General features: G+C 54.6%; 1 protein-coding gene across 1 annotated transcript in view; it reads left to right on the forward strand.

Moving 5' to 3' along the window:
* Positions 1–1,866: 1,866 nt before the first annotated feature.
* Positions 1,867–20,550, forward strand: part of GALNT10 (polypeptide N-acetylgalactosaminyltransferase 10) — a gene marked incomplete at both ends in the record, with an annotated part of 230,129 nt that continues 211,445 nt past the window's right edge. The window contains one exon of the mRNA XM_080698619.1: positions 1,867–2,025. Within this exon, the coding sequence (XP_080554745.1) occupies positions 1,867–2,025 (159 nt within the window). The remainder of the gene's footprint in view (positions 2,026–20,550) is intronic.

Below are 20,550 nucleotides of genomic sequence, written 5' to 3' on the forward strand. Positions count from 1 at the left end.
CTCCAGGTCCCCTGTAGGGGGCCCAGGGGCAGGCTGGAAGCCATTGGAGGGGTCTGAGCAGAGGGGTGATAAATCTCACCTTTGTTAAGACAGGATCCTGTTGTCAGCTGCATTCTTGAATCTGAGCCTCCTCTGCAAATGGGTGAGAAAGCCCCTGCCTCCAGGGTCACTGAGCGTGGACAGAGGTAAGCTGTGTCCAAGGCTGAGCGTGTTGCCTGGCACTGACAAGTCCATTAGAGGGATCCAGAGGAAGTGGGCAGCCCTGGGGAGGAGTTTTGGAGAATCCCGTGGAGGAGGCACGGTGTAACCAGACATGTTGATGAACAGCGTTTCCACGGACTCGGATGAAGAGGAGAGGGTTTTCTGGATGGATGGGTCTGCATGGCGAAGGGAAACACAGAAAGCCAGCAGGCTGGGAGAAGGCAGGGCCGGAGAGCACAGGGGAGACCAGCCTCGGCAGGCCGTGGCCTCCAGAGCCAGGTGATCTGAGCCCTGTAGACTGATACAGACGTCAAGCCCGGAGCCAAGACTTCTGAAAACGAAACCCTGATTGCTCAGCCTGCAGCTGGAAGAACTGGGAGACAGTGGTGGTCAGGGTCCTGGTCCCGGCTGGAAGCGACTAGCCACCCGGGGCCGCTGGGGTGAGGGCCACAGGGAGCCCTGAGGGGCCGCAGAAAGGAGGGCAGCCAAGAGGGTCCCTGCACTCTCTGACCGAGAACAGGAAGCAGTTAAGTGCCTGCTCTGAGCGCCCCAGGGCGGGGCCGCAGCATCACCCTGGGGTCGGGCCAGCTCGGCGACCCAGGGCCCCTTGCCAGAGCCCTCCCTCGTCACGCACCAGTACCCGGCCCGGTGGCGTGTGAGCCCCCGCGGCAGGGCTCCGTCTGCTCCCACCTGCTCCCCAGCCCGGGAGCATCTCGTACACAGCCAGCGCTCACTGGTTTGCTGAGCAGCTGCGAGACAGACAGACAGACAGACAGACAGTCAGACAGACGCCAGGTGCGGGGACAGGCTCCGAGCGCTGGGCTCCGAGGGTCGCGTGGGAGTGGGAGGCATGCGACTGCAGGGGGCTGACCCCGAGCGAGCAAAGGGCCGGCAGGGAGGCTGTGGCCACCTCCGGCTGGTTCTCAGGGACCTCAGACCGGTGGACACGGTGTCCCGAGGGCGTTCACACTGACGTCTGGGGTCTGGGGGGTCTGGGGTGGGGGGGCACCCAGGGCCCCGCGCGGGACGCGCCGATGGCCCACTCCACTGCCGAGAACACCGAGTCCGGGGACCGGAGTGAGCCGGGAGCCCAGCGCGGGGGTCCGGCACCGCGCGTCCCGCGGGGCCCCCGCTGGCCGGGGCTGCGCATCCCCAGGGAGCTGGCCCGGGCGCTGGGGGGGGGCTGCGGGGCGGGTGCGGGGTCCCCGCCCCCCCTGCAGCCCCCGGCCCGCACACTCCGCCGGCGCCCCGCCCGCGGCACTCGGCGCCCCAACTCCCAACTCCGGACTTCGGAGCGGGGCGGGGCCGGCGCGGGGCGCACCATCGCGGCGCGGGGGGGACGCGCGGCGGCCGGCGGCGGGGGCGCGGGGAGGGCGCGGCCCCCGGGGCTCAGCCGGCACCCCGCGGCGCCCCGGGGGGGAGCGAGCGCGGGCGGCGGCGGGGGCGCGGGCGCGGGCGGCGGGGGGCGCGGGCGGCGGCGGGCGCGGCAGCGACGCCCCCGCGGGATGGCGATGGCGGCGCCGGCCCGCCCGGCCCCGGCGCGGGCGGCGGAAGTGCCGGGCTCGGAGCGGGGCCGCGCCGCGTCTGCTCGGCTGCCGCCGCCGCGGGCGGGCGGGCGGGCTCGGGCTCGGGCTCGGCGGGTCGGGGCGGGGCGGGCTCGGCCCGATGAGGCGGAAGGAGAAGCGGCTGCTGCAGGCGGGGGCGCTGGCGCTGGCGGCCCTGGTGCTGCTGCCCAACGTGGGGCTCTGGGCGCTGTACCGCGAGCGGCAGCCCGACGGCACCCCCGGGGGCCCCGGGGCGGCGGGGGCCCCGGCGGCCGGACAGGTGAGTGCCTGGGCGCGGCGGGGCGGGGCGGGCTGGCCCCCGGCCCGGGGGTCCCTCCGCCGCCTCCCCCTGGCCGCAGGGATCAGCTCTTCCCATTCTACGGATGGGAAATCCGAGGCTCCGGGAAAGACCGGGACCCGTCCCGGATCCCACTGCTGGCAAAGTGGGCACTCGAACCCAGGACCCCCGGGGCCCAGCCCGGGGCTCTGTTTCTTAACACTTAATCTGGCTGTCGCCGTTATTCCTCGACTTGTTCCAGTGTTCGCTTTCACGAAGGAGCCCACCTGCATCCCTGCGTCTAGAAGGGCGATTGCTTCTGGGATGGGAATGGAGATGCGGGTCCTTTTAGGTCTGTTCAGGTCGCCCCCGCCCCGCCCCCACGACCACCTGCTGAGCCGGGTGTTTCTACTAGGTCTTCTTGTTTTGCCATCAGCACAGGGAACACCTGGGTCTCCCGACTCTCCTCTTCCCAATTGTTTGCCGCCTCCCCTGCCCTACAGTTCTTGGGGGCCCAAAGATCATGCTCCCCTTGAAGTCCCAGGCCCCTGGAGGTCTGAGTAAGGAAGAGCTCCTGGTCCTTAAGGAATTTGCCATCTTTGACTCCACTAGGTATCCGGAAGGTGGAGGCTCTGATGGAGGGACCCCAAAATGCCCCAGAGGCTGTTGGTACCCAGGGCCCTAAAGCTGGAACACCCCGTGCCTTCCGTACCTGTTGTGAACTGATTAGATGTGTTTCTTGCAAGCCAAACTGGGATTTTAGTCGTTTCTGCCTCTTTTGAACTCACCCATGGACGTGTGTGTGTGTGTGTGTGTGTGTGTGTGTGTGTGTGCATTTAGACTGGCAGCTTCCCGATAGCAGCAGGTCAGTCACATTGCGCCGACCCTCCTAGCTCCTGGCAGGCATACGCATGCTTGATCTGTCTCATACAGTGGGACGTTCCAGATTTACTTCTGGGATTTCTCTAGTCCCGTGGGAAGTGGGTAATTTGTGCATGGGGTCAGACTTGACTGACTGTTGGCTGGCCTCAAGGGAAGAGGCTGACTTTTTGAGGTCGATGGGCTTTCCTCTCTCTTCCCAGTATCGGCCGCTGTGTGGGCACTCTGTCATCTCGAGCACAGAAGGGTTCTTTGCTACAGGGCTGACCAACTTGGGCTCAGCCTGTCACTCTGGTAATTGTTGCAAACCATCCCAGAGGCTCTGGTTGCCCTTTCTGGTAGATTTGACTGTTTAGAAACTAAGGGCCCAACTCCTTTCCCAAACCCCTGGCTCACGAAACGACAGCTAACTTAGTCCGCTCTCTCAGATTCTGCGTCTGTCTATGTAGTGTCTGTCCTGTTTCTACCCTGCGCGGGCATCAGGGTTAGAAGGCCAGGGTTCTACCATGGACCGGCTGTGTCTGTCCTCATCACATCTAGCTTTCTTCTCTGGGCCTTCCTTTCTCTGCCTGTAAAATGTGTTGTGGGTCCGCTGCCAGCTTCCCTTGAGGCTATCGGGGAGCTGATGAAGAGTGCATTCCCGGTCGCATCCCCAGCTTCCAAGGTCTGCATACTGGACAGAGTCCCAGGCCGAGGGGCAGCGTCGTGCCCAAGTGCAAACTCTCCTTTGGAATAGCTGTGGCCAGTGCAGAAAGAGGTCTTGACATTTTGCCTCTGCCTGGAGAAAGCCCTCGTATTTCATTTTGCCGTAGATTGCAGAGTCGTCCTGATTTTAATTTTCTATAGACCCAGATGTGGAGAGAGAAGGTCAAGGTTAACTGCCAGTTTGGCCTGAGACTTCAGAGTCAATTACTCACTTGTGCAAGAGGGTGTTGAGGGAGTGAGCAGCCTCTGGGGCGGAGGGAGAGGGGCCCAGCAGCTGGGTTTGCTCGAAGCCCCTCACTGAAATGATGGGCTCATCTGGGCAGATGGAGTCCTTGTTCATTTATGTGTCTCTGGAATAGCATAGGAGGAGGAGGAGGAGGAAGAAGTCCTGAAGGGGGGTTGGCATGTGTGGGAGGAGTTTGCCAACCGATTGTCCTTGCTTTCGAGAGGATCTAGTTGCTTCTTTGCTTCGTGGGAGTAGCAGAAGGGAGCTGTTTCCCCCAGCCGAAGTTCTCCTAGGTGCTATAGGACTCAGCATTCATCTGATGCCTTTCAGGGACACACTGCCAAATTTCCACACAGCCCCCTTTGTTCCATTCCCCTGCAGATGCGGAGCTGGGCTCGGCCCCCAGTCCCTGTACAAATGTCAGCTGGCCTTGAGCGGAGGGGCTGACTTCTCCTCCAGCGCCACCGTTCCAGCCCTGGTCCCAGTGTCCTGGAACACGCACTGACTGCATTAGGCTGCTCTCCGGGCAGTCCGGCATCTTGAGAACACACAGCTTTTTCGACCAGAACTGGCCAGTTCTGAGTTCAGCCTGTCGCTCTTGTAATTGTTGAGAACCATCTTCGGGCACCTCATTGATCTTTCTGCTTGAAATAACGGCAGAGGCTCTGGAGGGAAGTCGGGCAGGACTGTATCCCAATGAAAAATGCTTTCCTTGTGGGCTGGAGGGAGGTTTCTCTGAGGGTAACATAACCCTGTGTTGGAGCCGCCCTCCAATGCCTTGATTTCGCCACCGGATTGAAGAATTGGTTCAGATGAAGAGCGTTTGTCACGGGCTGGAATGTAAGTTTGCAGATCTGCCGCACTAGCTCATGCTGGTGTCCCTCTGGAGTTGGGTAGGGCTTCTGATTTATAAAGGACACATAATGCTTTTGGAATTTCAGCGCTCATCCGCTCAGACAGCTGGTTTCTTGGGAAGCTGCAAAACCAAGCAAGAAAAGCCAGCCTCGAGCAGGGCGTGGTGGAGCACGCCTGTAGTCCCAGTACTTGGGAGCCTGAGACAAGAGCATCACAGGTTCGAAACCAGCCTCAGCAACATAGCGAGACCCTGATAAACTAGCAAAATCCTGTTTCCAAACAAAAAATTAAAAGGCCTGGAGATGTAGCTTGGAGGCAGACTGCTCCTGGGTTCAATCCTTAGTACCATGAAAAATAATTTAAAAGCCAGACTTGAAGCCATCCTTCTTGTAATTTGAAGGTCTCTCTTTCCTGCCTAGCTCCAATCTGCCCCCATCTTGGCTTAATTCTAGAGTCTGTTTCGTATTCCAGGCTGGGGGACTGGTTATTAAAAACCCACAATAGGAAGCTTCACACAGTCCCTCCCTTCTCTTGAGCCATATCCCCGGTGAGAAATCACTGCGTTGGAGAAGAGCACCTGTGGAATAGAAATTGGTGACTTTAATTTTCAAGTATCAGGAGTTTTTCTCACTGTGTTGGAGCTGAACTTTATTCTTAGAACATCCAGAAATCTGTACCCCTCCTCTCCTCTACACACGCTTTTTGTTTTCCTAGTAGGAGAAACGTGCCCATCAGGAAGCGAAGTGCCATTGATCTGTAGTCTGGAATGATTTCTTTAATTTTGCAGGAGGGGCTGGCATCCTGGAGATTGCTAATCACTCCTCTGTTTCCTGGCCCAGGAAGGAAGCTTTACAGACCAACCCGCCTTCCTGCATTCTTCCTCTAGTCTTGGCTTGCTGCCTCCCCGGGGACCCACTGAGGAAAGCTTGGCCTCCAGTCCTCTCACGCCCCAAGCGCACTGTGTGACCTCAGGGAAGTGGCTTAACCCCCTGGGTCTTGGATTTCTCATCTGTGAAGGCACATGCGTATCTTTACTGTGCATCTGCTCCTGTGACCACGGCAGAAATTGCTAATCATCACAGTGCATTCCCTCCTGTGGCCAGGGCAGACATCACTAATCGATCTCTTTCCTACTGAGCTCAGACTTGGCCTCAGACCCTTCCTCCACACTGCCACGCTAGTGGAGGCCATGATCTTGGAATTCGTTTGTGATATAAGGAGGAGATGCCTTGTTAGGGCTTTTCCAACTCTAGCATCCTGGGATTCTGTGCGTTTGGAAGCACTTGTGGACTGGAGTCTGGCTTGTGATGAGGCCCCCACTTGAGGGTTTCTTCTTACTTTCTTGAAACCTTTAATCTGTTGGCTCCAGTAACATGATAACAGATAATGGAATCCCAATGAAAAGGCCAAGGCCTATTTAAAAGATAACCATCTAGCTTGCTAATTGTACCTTGTCTGTAGCTTTTATACTGGCAGGATCTCACTGTGGTGTAAAAACACCTCGAGGCCAGTTCCGCAGCTAGAAGTCTGTTCTGTGGCAGCTGGATGCACCTGACGGTGTGCACACGGTGGCGTCTGTTTCTTGCCTACGCCTGACGTTCTGTGTCTCATAAATGTGTTAGAGCCAGCAAGCAAAGGACCTGAAAGAGATGAGGACGTGAGTGAGGGTCTTGCTTCCCCAGAGAACCTTCATTCTCATGTTCAGCGGAGCAGGGGAAAGGAGGTGTCTATGTATGCCTGAGGTTCTGTGGCCAGGAAGTGCCGGGGCCTCCCTTCCTAGAAATACCCTCTTCCAAAAACAGCACACAGCTGGTACTTAGAAGACAGTCAGGATGTGTTTTCTGAATGATCGAAATGTGTTCCAGCAGGCAGGGGGCTCCAGGAGTCACTTAGTTGACCCCCCTGATTTCGTGTGTATGGAAACTGAGGCCCCAAAGAGGAGAAATCCCTTAAACACGTTCCCACGGCAGGGACTGCAGACCAGAAGGTTACGCTTGCCAAGTTTTCGCTGGGTTTCACCACGATGATATTTTTCCCTTCACATACTAACATCTGATCATTCTCTACCATGATTTCCCTCATGAGCCAAGATAATCATGCCAAGTTTTGGAGGCTAGTACTTAATGAGACCAATTAGCTACTGGAACTTACCTGGCTTTTTTTTTTTCATATCCATTTTTGAAAAATTTCCTCCCAATGTTTTATACTTGCAAGGTAGGTAAAATGGATTAAACTTTAAGGCAGCAAAGGGATCCGGCGGGGAGTCGAGGAATTAAAGAGGGTAGGTAGCATGCGCGTTATTACGGCTCTCCGTGGCAGACGGAGCTGACTGAGCCCAAGAACCATTCTGTATGAGTTGTAAGTAATGGACTGAATGAAGTCAGGCACCTGACACGGGTCAGGGAATCTACCGGCTTCTGTGAATGCAGGTGGGCTCGGATATGGTGTAATCTAGAGGCTGGTGGTTCTGTGGGGCCCAGGCTCCTTTTCTCTGGGGTCTCTTGGTTGTGACTGTCTCTGCAGGTTAGCTGAGTCCTACTTGGAGCTTCCACGGTAGCAAAATTGGATACTAGTTCTTTCAGACATCTATCCATCCCTAGATCATGGGAGAGAGCCTGTCTATAGAAGAGAGAAGAAATGTCTTTCCTATAAGGTCCAGCAAGCCTTGCTCAGGTCTCACATCCGCCCGTCAGAATGATAAGCAGTGCTGCACTCAGCCTCCCCCTGGAGCTGTGGGGTTGGGGGTCCAGCCACCCAGATACAGGAGAGCAGTTCCCTAGAGAAGAGGCTGGAGCTCTTGTGGGGAGCAGGAGAAAGCTACCTGCAGGGAGAGCCAACGGGTGTCCACACTAGAATCCTGTCCACACAATGTTGGAGCTGCTCCTTGGGGGTCAGCTGGTAGGAAGAGAAAGTCTCTGCTACCCGAGGCTCTTTGTTGAGCACTGAACCTGTGGTCTGGAGGTCGGTATTCCCATCCCGCTGCGCTACCCCAGGACGCTAACCATGTGGACCTCAGTTTCCTGCTGGGGGGAGCCTGGAGATGAGAACAGTATTACTTAGGGGTTCGGCCACTGCCTTCCTTCCCCCTCGCAGATGTCTGGAGAACAGCTTTTCCCCATCCGCACAAAAAACCAGTGCATGGAACATTTCTCACAAGCTAAAAAAGAACTTCTGTGTCTTTTCGGCTTCGACTTTTTTCTGCCTGGCCTTCTTCGCTGGAGGAGGCGGCGTGTTCATACTCTGGGAGCTGGAGGAAGCTAAACAGTTCTGCTTGCCGTGGCGGGTGGGTGTGTATTTACGCGTGTGTAGCTCTCTCTCCATGTGTCTCGCTCCTCTTATCTTTTCACGGCTCCGGTTTGCTGCCCTCTGCTGAGTGTAGATAGGAGAGGGAAGGGAAGAGGACAGGCCCAGTTTTCCTTAGATTCCAAGCAAATTCCTCATACTGCATTTTCTTGGACTTTCTCTGGCAGTGGTCACCACCACATAGATGTTGCCGATGAGAAGACTGGGGTTAGTAGTGACGATAGCAGATTTTTACTTAGCACTTTCTCTGCTAAGCCCGTAACCTTTACCTCTTATTAAGTGCTCGCAATTCTAAATACGGAGGAAGAAATGAAGGACCAAAGCTCACTGAGATGCAGGTAGTTGGCCACAGATGCGGGCTGTGGTGGTACAGTGAGTCTCTGACCTAGCCCGACTCCTCCGGCGCTCTATCCGTCCATATCTGAGTAGGATGAAGGGCCTGTCCGGCGCCGTCTCCCCTCCCTCCTCTCCTTCCAGGCTGCTATGGGTGTCCAGGTGTCCGAGCAGAGGGGAGAGACCACTCCCCTAAGACCAAACAGCTTCAGCAGCTCCTAGGGTCACTTGGTGGGGGTATGTCCTTAAAGAGGAACCTTCACCCCAAGCCTCGGAGGCTCCAGGGGCAAAGTGCCTCCTCTTTCCTCTCAGTTTGAGACAGTGGGTTCTAGATCTCCAGCTACACTGCCGGGCCCATCATCCCTGGGCAAGTCGCTTGACCTCCGCGTTTGGAATTCTCCGCGTAAAATGGGAGTAACATTCTCTTGAAGGAGAAATGACTGTGGGCAAAACCCAGGGCATCACACTTGACCTGGAGCAACTGCTCGGCTCGGGGAGTGTGTCCGCCCTGGGCTGCGCTGGCTTCTGGCAGGACTCATCCTTCTTGGCTTTCCCATGGCCGACAGAGGGGAGGACACAGGAGTTGCCATTGTTGGAAAGGCTCTCTGAGGTTAAGTCAGGCTCCGGGTTCAGGCTCCTGCTAACTGCAGGGAGGGAGGAGGACGTGTGTACAAACGTTTCTCTGTGAATCCATCTCCGGACCCTTTGGAACCTGAAGCAGTTGTTGGGGGTTCCATCTGGCTTCCCAGCCTGGGAAAGCAGTCAGACCTGGCTGTCCTTCCAGAATTCGCTCATAGTCCACAGTCTGCTCACTCTCACCCCGGGACTCACTCACTGGTTCTTCAGCACCTCAGGGTTCTCATCTGCCTAAGCAGATCAGAACCCTTCCAGAAAGATCGCTAATCCGCCTCCTCTCTGCTGTCTTCCCCAGCTCAGATGCACCCTGCAGGGGCGGCCTGGGTAAGTGCTCTCTCCGCTGGTAGTCTAGAGCCCCTTGTGTGAACCCATCATGCAGAGTGGTCATTATTTTTAATCTGTCCAGACTCTCTGCTTCCTGCAGACAGGAGCTAACTAAACTGTCTCAGTCTCTCCTGTTTGTCCACCAGATCTGCCCAGTGACTGAGGGCGGGACGGAAGGGGGAGGGGATACTGTGGTTATGCTCAGCACCTGTTGGCAGGGTAGGACGCTCAGGCTTGTGGAGGGGTTCTTCTTGAGCTTTGGGGTGCTTCAGAGTTCCCAGGGAGTCTGTGAAGGCTGGAGACTCCAGGAAGCGTGACTGGGTTGGTCTGGAGCGTACCGAGGATCACACATTTAACAGATCCTGTGGTGGGGTCTAACAGGGAACGCCCTACTCTCTGCCTGGGCACCAGGAGACAGACCTCTGGTTCCCCAGGGCTGGTAGTGCTGCCTTTCAACCTGCCCTCCTGGCGCTTTATCTGCAGCCTCCCAATCGGCACCCGAGGGGGAGCTCTGTGGTGTCTGGTAGCAGTGGCGCTGTATCAGATGCCAGCAGAGTCCAGGATCCAGAATGAGGGGTGTGCCTGGGATCCCTCTGCATGGACTGGCCATGGCTGTGTAGCTGTTTTCCTTTCCATTCTTTCCACAGTCTGCTGCCCATCTGGGGTGGGGCACTACCTTTTTGCCATGGGGACAAGCATGAGGCACCTGAAAGTGGGTGCGGGGTTGACCTGGGGCTTCCTGAGAAAGGGTGGAGTTATAGAGACCCCACGAACCTCCCCCAGGCGAAAGCAGAGGGCGAGTGTGGAGTTGGGGAGCAGCCGGATCTGATTGCCAGGCCCCGTGCTGCCTCTGGCTGGCTCCACGCCAGACCTCTGGGGCTTCGGGCTGCTTTCCCGAGAATGAGCACAGTTAGCACTGCTCCTGGTGATGCTTAAACTAAAAAGAGACAAGCGAAGCCGGGCGTGGTGGCTCACACTTGTAATCCCAGTACTTGGGAGACTGAGACAGGAGGATCAAGGTTCGAGGACAGCCTCAGCTACTTAGTGAGGCCCTCCACAACTTAGCGAGACCCTGTTTCAAAATAAAGAATGAAATATAGGGCAGGGGGTGTAGCTCAGAGGTCGAATGCCCCTGAGTTCCATCCCCAGACCCACCCACATACACACACACACACACACACACACACACACACACACAAAATAATAATAAATAAAGATAATAAAAAGACTAAAAAAATATGGCAGGGAGTGTAGCTTGGAGGTCGAATGCCCCTGGGTTCCATCCCCAGACCTGCAAAATAAATAAATAAATAAATAAATAAATAAATAAATAAAAGAAAGAAAAAGATTTAAAAAATAGGGCAGGGAGTGTAGCTCAGAGGTCGAATGCCCCTGGGTTCCATCCCCAGTACCAAAAAATAAAGAAGACACAAGCAGGATGAGTGACAGATCCAGGGCCACACAGCTGAGCAGGGACAAAGCAGGACTCCAGACTGCCAAGACGCTTCCTCCTGCCACCTCCAGCAGCACCCACCATGCCATCTTGAATGAGTCCCCGCCGGTCCCCTCTCCCCAGGGGGACAGGGCTACTGCGAGGGCCCCAGGAGCCCGGGTCTTGGATTTGTAGTTACTGGCTCTGGAAAGCTCTTCCTGTAGCTGAATGCCCGGGCAGCAGTGCCAGGGCAGGGATGACAGCCACCCCACGTGCCTCCCAGGCGCCGCACGCTCTTGGGCAGCCTCCCAAGAGCCCCGATCGCCAGGGCTGCGCCTGCCTGGGTCTCCCAAGGGGCTGGCGGCTGAACTCGGAGAAGGGGGAGGCGGCTTCTTAAGGGAACAGGTTGGAAACATCTGGCAAGAGTGTGTGCGCCAAGGGCTTCCTGACGCTCAAGCGCATTCTATGCTCTCAGCTGAAAAACTGTTATTTTTTGCTTCCTGAGTATGGATCCGATGGATCCGAGTCAGCTGCCGACAGTTAAAATGTGCATGGTTAGTTCACACGTGTGAAATAGCCAGTTTCTAAATTTGGCCCCCAACTCTAGCTGTTCTTAGAATGCAGGGCATGTGGTTTGGATCCCTGGTTATTTATTGATAATGAGCTTCAAGGGCTGTTTTCTTCAGAGAGCTTCCTTTATGAATGTGTTTTTATCATTACATAAGAAAATCAACCTTGCATATACACTTTAACAGAGGTTGTATGCCCGGTGGCCTGGGGGCCAGATGTTTTCCATGGATATTTTATGTGGCTCACCCAATTTCGGCCCATAGATGGTTGGATAGCCTCATTTTTAAATATTAATCAAGCTGGACATGATGGTGCACGCTTGTAATCCCAGTACTTGGGAGGCTGAGACAGGAGGATCTCCGTTCACGGACCGCCTCAGCTACTTAGGCCCTCTGCAACCTAGTGAGACCCTGTTTCCACATAAAGAATAAAAAATAGGGCTGGGGGTGTAGCTCGGAGGTAGAATGCTCCTGGGTTCAATTCCTAGTACTGCAGATGGATGGATGGATGGATGGATGGATGGATGGATGGCTATTAATAAGTTGCCAATATCTAAATGTTGGAATATTTTATAGTTTTAGAAAAAATCTGATTTCTAGCTTATTGGGACAGAGCAGAAAGTCTGAATGCTGGATCAGGCTCCAGTATCATGAAAATTCGGGGACCTGGGTAGCAGCTGCCCCTCTCCAGTTGGTCCCTGCCATCCTCTGCTCTCAGATCTGGGCTCCGCACTCTTTCACAAAACGCAGCCTCGGGCAACCTCTGAGTTTGGAGTCCTGCTTCGCAGTCTGCAAGCTTCCCCTTGGTTCTTTCTACTCAGGGAGGCAAGACACCTCACATTAGTTTTTTGTTTTTTGTTTTTTTTTTTTTTTTTTTTTTTGGTGGTACTGGGGGTGGAACCCAGAGGCTTTCTACCTCCGGGCTATACTCCCAGACCTATTTTATATTTTATTTGGAAACAGGGTCTCACTAAGTTGCTGAGAGCCTCACTAAGTAGCTGAGGCTGGCTTCGAACCTGTGTGATCCTCCTGTCTCAGCCTCCCAAGCGCAGGGATTACAAGTGTGCGCCACCATGCCCGGCTAGACACCTCACATTTGAAAACCATGGTTCAGAGAGTGGAGGAGACACAACTGGTCAGAGAGCCAGTGGGTTAAGGCTAAGCCTTCCGACTCTAGGACTAATGGACTTTTCAGGAAAAAAATAAATGACTACTTGGAAATGTAAATACATATTCCTTGGGCTTTTGAGCTGACTCAAGTTTCTATTCAGATGAATCTGACTCTGTCAGTCTAAGAAACCATTTATGTTGCTTCTCTGTCTGGTCATCTGAAAAAAAATTTTTTTCAGTTTTGGGGATTGAACCCAGGGGTGCTCTACCACTGAGCTACCTACCCAGCCCCCCACCCCTTTTTGCGGTACTGAGGATGGAACCCAGGGGCATTCTACCTCTGAGCTATACCCCCAGCCCTGTTCTTTATTCTTTATTTTGAAGCAGGGTCTTACTGAGTTGCAAAGGCTGCACGAAGTAGCTGAGGCTGTCCTCGAACCATGATCTTCCCGTCTCAGCCTCCTAAATGCAGGGATTACAAGTGTGCACCATCACGCCCAGCCTCAGCCCTTTTTATTATTTTTTTTATTTTGAAACAGTGTCTCACTAAGTTGCTGAGGCTGAGGCTGAGGCTGGCCTGGAACTTGTGATCCTCCTGCTTCAGCCTCCTGAGCAGCTGGGATTCCAGGCCTGCATCTCCATGCCCAGCTTAGGCATCTGAATTTGAGGTCAATTTAATAAAATGTGGCTGTAGTTTAGAGGCTCCAGGGGACCCTAGCACAGCAGTGGGGACTGGGGCACGAGGCCCAGCTCATCCTGGACTGGGTGTTAGGTCTGTCTTTGAGCCTTGACTCCATCCCAGTCACAGTGACGATCATTGAACTATTAAACTCTTACTGTATACTCTGTGCTGGGCCTGTTTCATCAGTCCTGTGACCCCAGGAGGTGAATGCTTCTGCCCTTAATCTCTCCAGAAGCTTAAATAACTTCCCAGGCCTGCCTGCACAAGAAAGGAGTGGTGTAGCCAGGCGTGGTGGCGCAAGCTTGTAATCCCAACCTTCGGGAGGCCGAGACCAGAGGATCATGGTTTGTGGACAGCCTCAGCTACTTAGCGAGGCCTTTCACAACTCAGTGAGGCCCTGTTTCAAAAATAAAAAGACTAGCCAGGCGTGGTGGTGCATGCTTGTAATCCCCGCACTTGGGAGGCGGAGACAGGATGGCGCAGGTTTGAAGCCATCCACGTTGGCTTAAGAGACCCTGTTTCCCAAAATAGAAAAGTATAAAATAGGTCTGAGAGTGTAGCCCAGAAGTAGAAGGGCTTCCAAGAATCCCAGTACCACCACCAAAAAAAAAAGAAAGACTAAAAAATATGGCTGGGGGTATAGCTTGGAGGTACAATCCCCAGTACCACAAAAAAAAGCAAGCAAGCAAGCAAGAAAGAAAGATGAGAGAGAGAGAGAGAGAGAGAGAGAGAGAGAGAGAGAGAGAGAGAGACAGACCGAGACCTAACACCTAGTAAAAAAGAGACGAGTGGTGGGACTTTCGCTCACAGTTCTGCTTCTCACATGAGTGAGTGCTCTTCTTGGCTCCGTGGCCGGGTCATTTAACCTCACTCGGCCTCTGTTTCCTGGCCTGAACAGTGGGAATGTCCCTCCCTGGCTCAGGACCTGAGTACAGGTCAGAGGGACCTGTCAATTCCCTGACCCATACCTCCCCCGCTGCCCCTCCACGAGGCAGACACCAGGCGCTAGCTGAGTGACCTTCCTCCCTGGGGCGGCCCTGGGGGGACAGAGCCTCCCAGCGCAGGCAGGCTCAGGGCGGGTGTGCTTCTCCAGCCTCTGGCACCTCCCCACTCTGCCCTGGCAGCAGGAGAGGCAGCTGAGGGCTCCCACCGCCAGCGCGGCGGGGAACAAAGGGGCACATTAAGAAGGCCTCCAGGTGCCCAGCCAGAGGTATTAAAGGGACATTGATCAGCTCCCCCATCCTCAGGCCGTATGCCTTTTCTCTCTCTCCCTGTAGCAGTCACGGGGCACAAAAGCCTGGTGTGGATTGCTCTCCCTCGCAAGGGTTCTCTTGGACTTGGGGCGTGAGCGCCGCCTCTTCCGCCCTCTCCTGTCTCTTCCCTCTCCGCCTCTCCTTCACTTCCTCCTATCCTGGTTGTCTACCCTGTATTTCTTGCTCTCAGCAAACAAGATGCAGAAGCCAGAGGCCGGCTACACAGAACCGGCAGTTGCAAGGGGTTACACATACAAATGCATCTTTAATTTTGTTTAGTTCTTCTCGGCTTACCCCTGCCAAATACGCCGCCATTTGTGCCGAGCACCCCAGTGATGGGACACTCACCCCCTTTAGTGCAGGAGGGCCCTTGATAACCTGCTTTGGCGCTGGGTGACCCTGAGGATTTCCTGAGTGTCCTCTATATTATTTTTTTTTGGGGGGGGGCGTGCCTCTCAAATCTTTCCTCTCCCAGAAAGCCTTCCCTGATCTTTCCAGTTAGAATTAACCTCTATCTCAGCTGGGCGTGGTGGTGCACCCTTGTCATCCCAGTACTTGGGAGGCTGAGACCGGAGGATGGCAGGTTCGCGGCCAGCCTCAGGTACTTAGGGAGGCCCTCTAAAATTTAGTGAAACCCTGTTTCAAAATAAAGAATAAAAAATGGGGCTGGGGGTGTAGCTCAGAGGTAGCATGTCCCCCTGGATTCAATCCCCAGTTCTGCCAAAAAATTAAAAATTAAAAAAAAAAAGAATCTCTATCTCTTGGAAACGCATACAGAATTTAACCTGTGTGGCCACTCTTCATGACAGGGGTATGTCAGGGCGCTGCGGTTTGCCAGTTCCCTGGGAGACGGAAGCGATGTTAAAAGCGCCTTCCCCGCAGGTGGTAGTCCCTTCAATAAGGCCGTAGGCCAGGCATGCAGGTAGCTGCCCTGTCGTGAGCCTAGGCTGTCTCCTGTCTCTGGTGTCCACTCCTGAACGTGGCCAGTGCATTTATGTGATGGTGTAGCACAAAGGGCCATTTGGGCATCTGCAGACTGCTCAGCTCTGCCTTGAAGTGTGCAAGCAACCACCGATAGTACGCACATAAAGGGCTGAATGTGCCGTGTTCCGATAAAACTTTATTTGCAAAAACAGGCAGTGGGCTAGATGGGTGAAGAGCGTTACTTGGCAACCCCTGTCCCGTCCCTTCCTGATGGAGCAGGCCTGGGCTCCGAGCCAGGAGCCTGACGCTGAAGGGAAGGCACCAGAGCCCCATGTGACCTCACCCCAACCCGGCCTCGCCGCGGTGTTCCCATCCATCAGTTGCGCTCTTGGGGGGGATGAGGTTCTAGGGGTCCTGCCAGCTCTGGACACTCAGAGCTCTTGTGTTCTCCACCCCTCCTCCATCACACGCCCGAGTGCTGCCTTCCTTCCTGCACGTTGAGTGTGTTCCTCCCTGGGGGCAATTGCTCCGGTCCTGTCTGGAGTGTTGGCCCTGGAGATGGGTATGTGACTGGTTCCTCCGGGTTCTAGGTCTTAGCTCTGGTCTTACCTCCTTTGAGAGGCCGTGACCTGCCGTCCTACATACCTGCTCCCCAGTCGCTCTGCAGTGGATCTGGCGGTGAGTTATCCACACAGCAGCTTGGCACTGTCTGCAGTTGTCCTGCATATTTATTTACTTGTGAATTTCTCTGCTTCTATAGATACCAAACACCATGAGAGTAGGGACCCATCTGCCTATTTACTACAGTGCGGGCACATAGAGCGTTCGGTGAGTGTCTATTGAAAGAATGAATGGATGAAAGCGTGCATACATGCATGCCTGTGTCCCCACGTACCCATCCAGGTAGGGCTCTGACTGCGGCCCGGTACTTCTTGCCATCCTCCCGCGTTTCATTTGAACTCCATTCTGCTCTTGGTGTTGAAAGAAGCAGCGCCCATCACCCTCCATGGGCTGCATTCTCTTTACATGGGGGGAAACTTCCTTCTCCCCTCCTGGGCTCAGAGGCCCCAGAAGTGTGAACTTCCTGGGGTGACAGCCTGAGGACTGTGACCAGCGCCGCGGTCCTTGGCTTTGCCTACAAGGCTTCGTTGGCGGTATCTCTGGGTGAAGATCCATTTGGCTCTGTCCCTTCCGACAGTCTTTGGAATATGAGACAGGTAACTTCCCCGGGTTTCTTTTTCCCCTTGGTTCCCGGCAATGTGGGCCCTGCTTGCTTCTTCCAGGGGAGGCGTTGACTGGAGGTGAGGCTGAGCGTCAGTCCTTTCAGTCTGGTGGAGGTCTCTTAAGCAGAAGGCCTGCTAGCAAGTGACCCAGGCTTTCCCCAGGGCCACACAGCTCCCATTACATGGGTAAATGGGGTCTGACAAGTTGGAGTGTGTCTCCCCAAAGAGATATGTTAGAGTCCTCAGCCCAGTATTTCAGAATATGACCTTGTATGGAAATAGGGCGGTTATAGTTGTCGGTGCTTAAGCTGAGTCATACTGGGGGAGGGTGGGCTGGTAATCCTCTGTGACTGATGGGGGTCCTTTGAAGAAGAGAAGAGACCCAACAGGAAGATGGCCCTGCGAAGCAGAGACAGAGACAGAGGCCCTGAGACCAGGGGCACCTGGAGCCACCAGGGGCAGGAGTAAGTCTTCATCTCTCCTGGCTACTTCCCTTCCTTTTTCATTCACGGAAGAGATCCTTGGATCTTTCCACACCTTCCTGTGGATTAGCTTATCACATCACACATACCTACTCTTTCGCTAAGCCACTCTCCTGATTAAGAGATCAGTCTCTCGTTTTTTAAAAAAATTCAGCCATTAGCCGTAAATACCAACACCAAAGCACATGGACAGTGCATCGCCCCTTGTTCTGAGCTCCAGCTACATCGATTTCAACACAATCTTTTGGTTTTGGGGCCCCAACTAAGTTGACTAGGGCGGGCCTACTGTGAGATAGGCCAGAACACAGCGACTGCCCTCAGAATGCCTAGTCTGGAAGGCAGGCACAGAAAACCCACCGTGGCACAGCACCCAGGCTGAGCGTGGAGTGACCTGCACTGCCAGAGGGATCACCCGGGCATCGTGGGTACCAAGAGGGGGCACCTTGGTCAAGGTCAAAATGGACATCGACAAAGGAGGGACTTAAGGCAGCCCTGAGGACGGTTAAGACGTCGGCAGCACGTGCGTAGCGGGATTGGGGCCTCTCTGGTGCAGAAAGAGAGGAACCTTTAGCGGTAGTGGAGAGGTCAAAGTGATTGCAACTTCAGATGCCTGCCAGAGAGGTGGGTGAGGGCGGAGCACGGGGCGCTGGCTGCTGGGCAGGGGCAGGGAGCCAGGCTGCAGGAGAGGGAAGGTGTGGGTGGCTCCGAGCAGAGGACAACTTGACCCTAGGGGTGCCTCCCAAAGGTAGCTATGGCAATGCAGGAGGCGCTGGAGGAGGGGAGGCCATTGAGGTAGAAGGAGAATAATCCATTCACTTATCCACCGTGCCCTGCTGTGGTCCGGACACCATTACTAGGTGGCGAGGCCACCAGGATGTGTAATTTGCAGCCTCTGAACTCAGCGACATTCGTTACGGTAGCAGCTGTAACTGGCTGTTTTGTTTTTAAGCCAGACATGATGCTAAGTACTTTGTACACATTAGCATTCTTAATCCACACTGCAGCCCGATAACATGCATAATCGCCCCCATTTTATAGATGAGGATGGTATGCATCAGGAGGTGAAATGTTTCACCCCAAATCGCACAGCTGGTCCTCAAAGGAGCTGCGGCTGGCCTGTAGGGTCCCAAGCCCTGACTCTTGGTTCCTATTCCAAACAGATTAATCAAAATGCAAGGGGATCTCTTCGGAGAGATCCGCTCCTGGTAGCGGCAGGTACAGGGGAGCATGTGAGCACATACGGAGATTCGGTTGCCCTGCACTAGCAGGGCGGGAAAGGCTTCCTGGACCAGGGACTCCTGACCTGGCGCTTTCAAGGGCAGTGGGGTGGCTCAGCCGTGCACAGAAGGGTGAGGAACGAGGGGGCTTCACGCAGAGGGGACAGCACTGTCAAAATCCAGAGTGGGGGGGACACTGCGTGGGTTATCGAGGGCTCCCAAGTTGGGGTTGTTGGTTCATAATAAGTAAAGCTAAGAGTAGGACCAGGAGAGGTGGGGCCAAGTCTGAGATGTAGACTCCGCCTCCTAGTTTGTAGGAGCATTAAGGGCATCTAGTAGCAAAGCCACATGACCACAATCGCTTTTGCAAGATCCTAGAGTTTTAAGCATTGAAAGCCGGTCCTGGAGGTGATTTCTTCATCCACTGTCAGGTGTGGCTGGAAAGCCCCCAGGATAGGCTGGAGAGGCCCAGGCACTCCCGGTGCAGCAGACACACCCTGCCGTGTGGCCCCTGCTGGAGTTTATGGCTCTTCTTCATTCAACACGTCATCTCTCTGTCAGTATTTGCCTGAAAACTGAATGTGCCCCAGGCCAACTCTGTAAGCACTTGACATTCCACAAGCCCGGTCTCTGGGCTTCAGAACCAGTCGGACCACTGGACAGATAATCCAGGGCAGGGGGCGGAGACTCAGGTGAAGGACACCCACTAGCCTTTGGACTGGACCTCCTACTGCCTCTCCCTACCTTCAACAGAAGGCTTTTTTGACCACAAGTTTGCCTTCATATTAAGATGAGCGTGAGCAGAGTGTCTACTTGCCAGGCAGGTTATCAGGATGACGTGCGTTCCCGTAGACAAAGCCGTTGGCACACTGCCCATGACGCAGATGCGGTCCTCGATCGCTTAGCCTAATCCCTCTGTATTAGGCACATTTTAGGATTCAGAATTACATTAGTCACGGTTCAATCAGGAGCGCGGAATCACACAGGAATTTGAATACACAAGCTTAATAGAAGGAATTGTTAACGATAACAGGAGATTAGAATAACGAAAGACTGGCTAATCAGAAGTAAAACGAAGATAGGGCTATCAGATGTAGGAGCAGCCCCTCTCCCTAGGACTGGGAGGCATGTTTAAGGGGCACCCCCAGCCCCAAGGCTGAGGGAGAGGTCCTCCGTGGCCAGGGGAGGTGTCTCGGGCTGAGACCCCGATGTTGGAGAGGGCACAGCCATGCTTCCTAAAGTGGTAGAGCAGCGGTCAATGCCACACCAGCGACACTCGGTGGGAATCCTCCTGCTACGGTGTTTGGAAAGGAAATTCACTGCAAGGTCTCATGGAAGGCTTTTTGCTCCAAAATCACCCAAAGGCGTGGGTGCAGCAGGGAGCTGCTGTCGATGGTTGCTCTTCGTGGCTGCGTGCTCCAGGAGCCAGGCGGTGGAGGAGCGGGTACCATAGAGGCTGGTCACAGAATCTTCCCCCCAAGGACCCTAGTGCCAGACAAGCCACCCTCACCGCCTGTCCAGTGTGCACCCCAGATCCAGGATAGAAAACCTTGCAAATCTGGGTGTGGTGGCCCCTGCTTGTAATCCCAGCATTTGGGAGGCTGAGAAAGGAGGATCGCGGTCTCAGCTACTACTTAGGCCCTTTGCAACTCAGTGAGACCCTGTTTCAAAATAAAGAATAAAAAATAGGGTTGGGGGTGTAGCTTGGAGGTAGAATGCCCCTCCTGGGTTCCATCTCCAGTACAAAAAGAAAAAAGAAAAAGAAAAAGAAAAGAAAAGCCTCCTGCAGTATCTCTCCAGTGTCTTCCATTGGCCACTATGGATACCTGGTTAGCTGGCAGGGGAAAAAGGCTGAAGGGCCCAGAACCACTTTGGTGCGGCAGGCGATAAAGGTGGGTTTGAAGCAGAGAGGTGACCTTGATGACTGGCGGACTTAGTTTGGGCAGATATAACGGAATACCATAGATCGGGCGGTTTCAGCAGCACACATTTGTGGCCCACAACTCTGGAGCTTGGAAGTCTGGGATCAGGGTCCCTGTACGGTCTCGCTCTTGGTGAGGGCTCTCTTCCTGATTGATGGATGTGGTTTTCTTGCTGTTACCCCTAGTGGCGGAGACTGTGCTTGGGCGAACTCTTGGGAGTCTCTCTAAGGGCGCTGATCCCACTGACGAGGGCTCCGCTTCGTGACCTAATTACCTCCAGAGCCCTCGCCTCCCTGGATGATCACACTGGCAATTACAATGTCAGCATATAAGTTTGTGGGGGACACAAACACTCAGCCCGTCACACGGGTACTAGAATCTTTCTGATTTAGGGGTGTTCGGACGATGCATGTATTGTGTTCTGTACTAGCCCTGGTGGGGTCTACAATAGCT

Source organism: Muscardinus avellanarius, assembly GCF_963383645.1.
Source record: "Muscardinus avellanarius genome assembly, chromosome: 7".
In the NCBI taxonomy this organism is placed as follows: Eukaryota; Metazoa; Chordata; class Mammalia; order Rodentia; family Gliridae; genus Muscardinus; species Muscardinus avellanarius.